This window comes from Eleginops maclovinus, chromosome 19 (genome assembly GCF_036324505.1).
Source record: "Eleginops maclovinus isolate JMC-PN-2008 ecotype Puerto Natales chromosome 19, JC_Emac_rtc_rv5, whole genome shotgun sequence".
Classification (NCBI taxonomy): domain Eukaryota; kingdom Metazoa; phylum Chordata; class Actinopteri; order Perciformes; family Eleginopidae; genus Eleginops; species Eleginops maclovinus.
This window is the reverse complement of record NC_086367.1, coordinates 729,200-736,142: the sequence shown is the minus strand read 5'-3', so window position 1 is coordinate 736,142 and position 6,943 is coordinate 729,200. Positions and strand designations below refer to the sequence as shown.

Genomic DNA, 6,943 nt, shown 5'->3' with positions numbered 1-6,943 from the left:
TCAATCAGCAGTTCTTACAATCAGTTAAAATGAATAGTTCTTTCAGTCAGTTCAAATGATCAGTTCTTTGAGTCAGTTCAAACGATCAGTTCTTTCAGTCAGTTCAAACTATCAGTTCTTCCAATCAGTTATTGTTCATTTTTAGAAATCTATACAAAACCTGAACTGATCTTTATTGTTTGTTTGTGCAAATCTCTACCAGTGTAGAGGTTGTATTGTTCATTTTTAGAAATCTATACAAAACCTTTAAGACGTTGTAGACAGTTTCACCTCAGTGCTTCCAAGATGACCAAGTTGGTATCATATGTATTGTCCAGTTTTACATGGCTTTGAAAGTCTGCTTGTCTGTAAAGACTGTAGAAGACAACAAAACATACTAACCTAGCATTCTGTCACTTTAGCCCCAGTTGTCACATCAATTTCAGTACTGCTATCAGTGAGCGCATCAGCTCTGCTATCAGTCCAGCGTTATAATGTCATTATACTGCAAATGTTGTAATGAGATGTGTGCATATTTTGAGTATGTAATAATATATTATTAATGTATTAAATTACATATCTTCCTATGAATATTATCCATTGTGTGTATTTTTGAGGTGGTAAGATCCTTTGTCATTTGACTGTATCTATCAAAAGTGGTGTAAAACAAGAAAACAAGTACTTTCCTGACTTGAAATTAAAATGATGACGCACAGAGATGACATTACAACATGTAGAATTTAATAAGTAAATCTTGAACAACCCTTATTCAATAATCAAATATCAACAAATTAACACACACTAGGAGTAACAAAATACTTAATTTAATAAGGAAATACTGCAAATGAACAATACAGTATGGTCTCAGGTAATTTAAAGACATAAAGTAGCAATACATTAGTTAAGATTTTGTATAGATTTGTAAAAATGAACAAACAATGAAACCAGAACAAAATACTGATTTGCGTTTTTGTATAGATTTGTAAAAATGAACAATGAAACCAGAACAAAATACTGATTTGCGTTTTTGTATAGATTTGTAAAAATGAACAATGAAACCAGAACACTGATTTGCGTTTTTGTATAGATTTGTAAAAATGAACAATGAAACCAGAACACTGATTTGCGTTATTGTATAGATTTGTAAAAATGAACAATGAAACCAGAATGAAAAAACTGATCTGTGTTTTTGTAAAGATGAACTATTAAAGTGAACAATAAGATCCAAACAAAAACATGTAACAACTGATTGAATGAACCACGGACTTTAAAACATCAGCCCAAGTAAAAATAAAAAAAGAAATAATCCCCCCTCTCCCGTATCACCCTTGCCACCTCAGGATCCCTATGGATACGCTGTACGAGAATGTCCTCCTCAGCAAAAACAATGAAATCGCACCATTCCATCCCAGTGAGTAACAGTTGACCTTGTACCTGCCAGTAGTAGCTGTGGCTATGTTTTAGTTTTAATGTGCCGCTCTGCATTTGCATATAGCTACAGTCCACATAACTGTTAACGTTGGGGCACTTGATCTCGACCAATCCAAATGGTGGGCTGTCAGTTGGATCGAACACCACACCATCGGGAGAGGATCCGAGCCAGGGTGCATCTGGGTGTATCACAAAGCCACATGGCCAGTAACTTACATTCTGGATTCTGCTATACTCCTGGATAGCAACTGGCTCCAGCGCCAGCCCCCTCTTCATTAAAGTGGTCTGAACCCCACCTTTGCGAATCCTCTCTGCCAGGTTCTCAGCAGAACTGTGCCCTCTCACATGGCACACCTCCCTGAACCTGGAAGATGTAAGCCTTGGTTTCCTGACATGGTACCACTCTACACTGTTGCTCTGCTCCCTCGTTGCAACTTCTATTTTCCTTGCCATATCCAAGGTTATGGCAAGGGACGTCAGCTGGTTCTGTTGTTGGTGGCTGCAAACAAAGTTACAGGTGGTTGGATCCAGCCTGTATCCATCCAAAGGCAGAGCTGGTGGAGTAGGGGTGTCCTGGTGACGAACTACTACCCGACTCAGTGGCACTGGATGTTGGTAGGAGATGGGGCTACCTTCCTGGACTGGTCCGTAGGCCGAATCAACAAGTGGAACATCGCTGCTTATTGCCATGGTGGTGATGAGTGGAGCAATGTCTGCAGTGAAGTCCTTGTATGCCTCATCTACTTTCAGGACATCTGGGTCTGGCAAGTCCCCTCGCACAGCCTTGTAGCGCTTACTCCTTAGGAAAATAAAGTTCATAGTTAAGAGAAGAAACAAATAACGCGCTGAAAACAAAACAAAAGGAAACATAGACAGCAGTAAACAAAGTTTTATACAACAATTAGGTACTAATTATCACTCCGCATTTTCCATAGAGAGAATTTCCAAGCCGTTGATTAACTGTTGCCTTTGTCTTCGTGCCTGTGGCTGAACCACACCCATGAATGAGGATATCCAAGAAAAACCTCACTTCCAAACCTCACACCTCACTCCCACTCATTTTATGTTGCTTAAACATATGACAGTAGATACTACCTTACACCATCTGCTACCGTGTACTGCCTGGACTTTGGCCGTGTTGAAATGATGACCATGTCACCTACTCTGCCTGGTTTCACACCCTGAAAACCATAACAAAATTATTAATTTAAGTAATTAAAACATAATTAACAAATATCATAGATTAACAAAGAAGGCTATCAATGTATGATTAGGTTCTAAGCATACTTACCATTGTTCTTGGTTTGTGCCATTGCTGCTCCGTTTCTGTGCAGCTAAGGACAGGAGGCACTGCCTTAAGATTGAGTGTGGAGTAGTGCGCCGTTTGATATAACAGCGCCACATTATGGTTACAGAGTGCTGTTCCGGCCACACAGGAACACTCTGCCACAGCAATCTGAACAGGTGAGCTGTTCTCAAAAGTCATCTATAAATCAAAAGAAAATGGCTTTAATGTCACATTTAAATCATTAAACTTAAATGTCTACTGTATAACAAAACCAAAAATGAGAAAGATGAGGGCAGGCTGACTTTTCAGGCTAGAGTAGGTCTGCAAAAAGTGCAACCTTTTTAGTTTATTACAGTACCTAAATTAAACACTTTAACAACGATTAACATTTGGTCTGAGCACATTCAAACAAGTAAGCCTGTCTCACGAATCTCTTAGATGGTTTTCCTTAAACTATACTATTAAATCAACGGTGTTAACATAGAACAGGTGATTATAGCCTAGGTTTACAGGTACAAAATCAGCTCTCACCTCATACTGACTGATGTACCCACCGTAGGTCTACACTTAGCCTAAACGCTCCAAAGAACAGGAGCAACAGCAACCCGTTTCTGGGGTAGTCATGAAAGCTACGCATGGGGTTGTGTCTTTAACTGCACTTATTTTCGTCTACATACAGCTTACCAAATCTAGCCACATAAATACCCCAGAATTGGACATGAACAGATGAGTTAAGACCATAGGTTAAGACACTTTTTCTCCCTACTCTGAGGTCGTGAGGCTTATCGTTTTTCCTCATCGACCTGAAACAAACAGCCCTGACGCTCACTCTCCCTGCTGGATCTTTATTTGAAACTGTGGGAATTCAACATCATACATGTTATTTTATACAAAACAATAATCTTATATCTTTCTAACATTGAAAAGTCGAGCAAAGACCACGTTAAATTATAAAAGTAAGTAAAGCTATTACCACAGTAATATCACTATGTAAGCGCTAATGTTAGCTATGTAGCTACAATAATATTGTGCCATAGTTACAACTTACCTTCATAATTGTCGATATAACTGGATAGGTACATTTTGTATCCCTTATCACGTTTGCTCTTCGGTGTAGAACTGCCCATCCGAACAAGTCGGTGGACATCTGAGATGGAAATGTTTGGGAGATCCTGCAGGCATCTAGTGTAGAAACTTGCCATGTTTGACGTTCACCGATATCACACCGGAAGTTTAGAAGCGCATACAGTAACAGCGGAAGTAGAATTTACGGTTATCGTGCAACGAGGCTATAATGGGAGCAACATGATGGGACATAAACAAGGGGTTCAAGCAAGGATATTGCAAATGAATGAGAAGGCACTGTGTGTCCCATGCAGTAGTCACACTCTTAATCTGGTTGTAGCAGATGCTGCAAAATCTTCAGTAGTCTCCATCTCCTTTTTTGGTGTTCTCCAGAGACTGTATAATCTTTTTAGCTCCTCTGTGCAATGCTGGGCAGTTTTACAGGAACATGTCAAACAGTTAACAGTAAAATCTTTGTCAGTGACCAGATGGGAGGCCAGGATTGACAGTGTGAAAGTGGTGCGTTACCACCTGCCGGAGATCATACAAGCTTTGTCTGCTCTCCAAAAACTTTCAGTGCAGAAGAAGGACTCAGAGACATTGTCCACAGCAACCAGCATTAAGGATGAACTCCTGACATGGAGTTTTGTAATGTGCACTGTAATCTGGTACAACATATTGTATCAGATCAACCACGTCACCAAGATTCTCCAGAGTCCCACTGTTTCTCTTGAAACACTTAAAAGAGAAACAAGCACAGTGAGAGTGTATCTGGAGAATTTCAGGGGAAATGGACTTGCTGACTCTCAGGCTGATGCTAAAGAGATAGCAGAAAACCTAGAGATTGATATGAAGTTTCCTGAAAAAAGAAAGCGGAAAACAACCAGGCAGTTCCTGTATGAGGGCAGAGAAGAAACGCAGTCCACTCCAGATGAGCACTTTAACAGAGAGTTTTTTCTGCCCCTAGTGGACACAGCCCTCACTCGTTTGGATGAAAGATTAAAAAAACATGGAGGATGTTTATGCCCTTTATGGTTTTATCTTCTCCAAAGAAAATATGTCAAAAAATATTCAGGGTGGCAAACTTGAAGACAGCTGCAAGAAACTGCAAAACACACTACATGACATTGATTCTGAGGATTTGGTTCTGGAGATCAGGGCTGCTGTCTATGCCTTTCCTGATCATGTATCTGCCTCCCCAAGAGAGATGCTTGATTACATTTGCAAGGAACAGCTTCTGGATCTTTATGGAAATCTCAGCATTGCCTTCCGTTTGCTATTAACTCTTCCAGTCACTGTTGCCTCTGGAGAGAGACGTTTCTCAGCTTTAAAACGAATCAAAACCTATCTCAGGTCAATCATGTCACAAGAGAGACTTTCAGGACTGGCTCTTATTTCAATAGAGCACAGTGTGCGAAGGTCTGTGGATCTGGAGGACATAGTGTCAGCATTTGCACAAGCCAAGGCCCGTAAGCAGCATTTGTAAAAGACACCGGTCGGAAGAGCCCCCTGGGAATTGTTGCTTGGGGCCCCAACAGACTCTAGAATCGCCACTGGTTACAGGTACACCCAGAGACAAAAGGTTAAATGTCAGTGTCATGGAATGAAGTCAACATGTTAGACAGTGGGATGGATGGTTAAACCTTTTTATATGTTGTGATTTTTGATGGTTGTTGTGCGCTATTTAGCGATGAACTTTTTTATTTATAAACCTATGCATGCTTTGTTTAACCTCCCTAACGAACTGTCACAACAAAGACAGACACTAGACCAGAAACCAGTGAAAATCAGCGATCCCATTTGCCAGTTCGCAAATTCACTCCCCCATAAATACGCCGATTACCTGTTGGACGGGGCGTTTTATTTTCTCCTCACAGTTACTGCCTCAGATCGCCGCAGATCGGACCGGACCGGATCCCTTAACTGCTACTCGCAAAGGACAGACCCCCGCAGTTCCTCTTCGCCACTGGACCAGACTGTCGTTCGACCCTTGCGATCCAACGCTTGCAGACTCCAGATTAAGGGAAGTAGCTATTTCTCTTGCTCTCGGCTGTTGGTTTTGAGTAATCGGAGTTGTGTTAGTGTGCCCTAAATCTCCCTCTTATTTGTGTGTCGAGGGCTCTGCGACCAGAGGCTGACGGACGGTGTGGCAGGCCGGCAAAGTGCAAACTCTGGCACTGGATTAACTGGACTTGAACAATGAAAGACACTTTCTTCCGGCAAAAAGGGAACCAGAGTGGAGTTCGGTCTAACCGGATTGGACTTTTTAGTATGGTTGAACCCCTTGTCTGAACTGCATTTTGTATTTGAGTAGTTTAGATAAATTGAACATCATTCTAACCATATCTCATTTAAATATCTATACATGGACTGTTTTAAACTAACTTCGAATTATAAATAAATCATTTTATACATATGGTGTCCTTCTCACTGTGTTGGTGTGGCCAGGAATCCGAATCTTTAAATATAAGTTTGATGTTAATAGGCCTTAGTAGGCCATTACATCAGCTCCTGAATTCTTTTGTTGGGCCAGGCCAAAATGGCCATCTACCTCAGCAGGAGAAATAAAGTTGGGGAATCGATGGCTTGTGATGCTGTGCTGATCTTTAAATGCATGGTGAGAGCGAGGGTCAAAACTGATTTCAGTTATTTTTGTCTGACAGAAAATGTGGGGGAGTTTCAAAATATGTGGTGCTTTAACAATGCGTTGGTTTCAGTGGAGAATGATGAGCTGGTTTTCAGTCAATTCCTGGATTGAAGTTGTTTTGAATTGATTTTTGTTCTGATGTCGTGTGTTAAATTTATTTGTGAATAAAAGTGGTTTGAAAAATCAAAAAAAAATCTCTCTCTCTCTCTCTCGATTTCACCCCGTCTCTCTTTGGCTCTTGTCGTGTCTCTTCGTCTTGCTTCGTATAGCTCCATTTACCTAAATACCCCTCCCCCTCCTTAGTAAATGCATCCTGTTGAGCAGGGTCTAAAGTTTCCAGCGTCCTTTTCCGCTCCGTAAAATTATAAAATACGGCGAAGATATTAAAATATGCGCTTCCGATTGTCAAACTTTTGAGCGCTTGAAAAAATATTATTGTATCAATTTTAAACCATCGTATCTCCGTTTTTACTGGGTCAATTTGGATGAAACAAAGACTGGCATTGAGTTTCAAGACAGTACTTAGAAGTTAA

General features: G+C 40.6%; 1 protein-coding gene across 2 annotated transcripts; it reads right to left on the bottom strand.

The window, feature by feature from the left end:
• Positions 1 to 1,122: 1,122 nt before the first annotated feature.
• Positions 1,123 to 5,744, bottom strand: LOC134881206 (uncharacterized). 2 transcript variants are annotated; one of them, XM_063908375.1, is made up of 4 exons: positions 5,607 to 5,744; positions 2,702 to 2,896; positions 2,506 to 2,591; positions 1,123 to 2,209 (listed from the first exon to the last, which is right to left on the bottom strand). In XM_063908375.1, the coding sequence occupies exons 2-4, from the start codon at positions 2,894 to 2,896 to the stop codon at positions 1,255 to 1,257; spliced, it is 1,236 nt and encodes a 411-aa protein (XP_063764445.1). In that variant the 5' UTR covers positions 5,607 to 5,744; the 3' UTR covers positions 1,123 to 1,254. The 2 variants fall into 2 exon arrangements, with proteins under 2 accessions (XP_063764445.1, XP_063764444.1); XM_063908374.1 differs by lacking the exon at positions 5,607 to 5,744 and adding an exon at positions 3,747 to 3,864.
• Between the last annotated feature and the right edge of the window lie 1,199 nt (positions 5,745 to 6,943).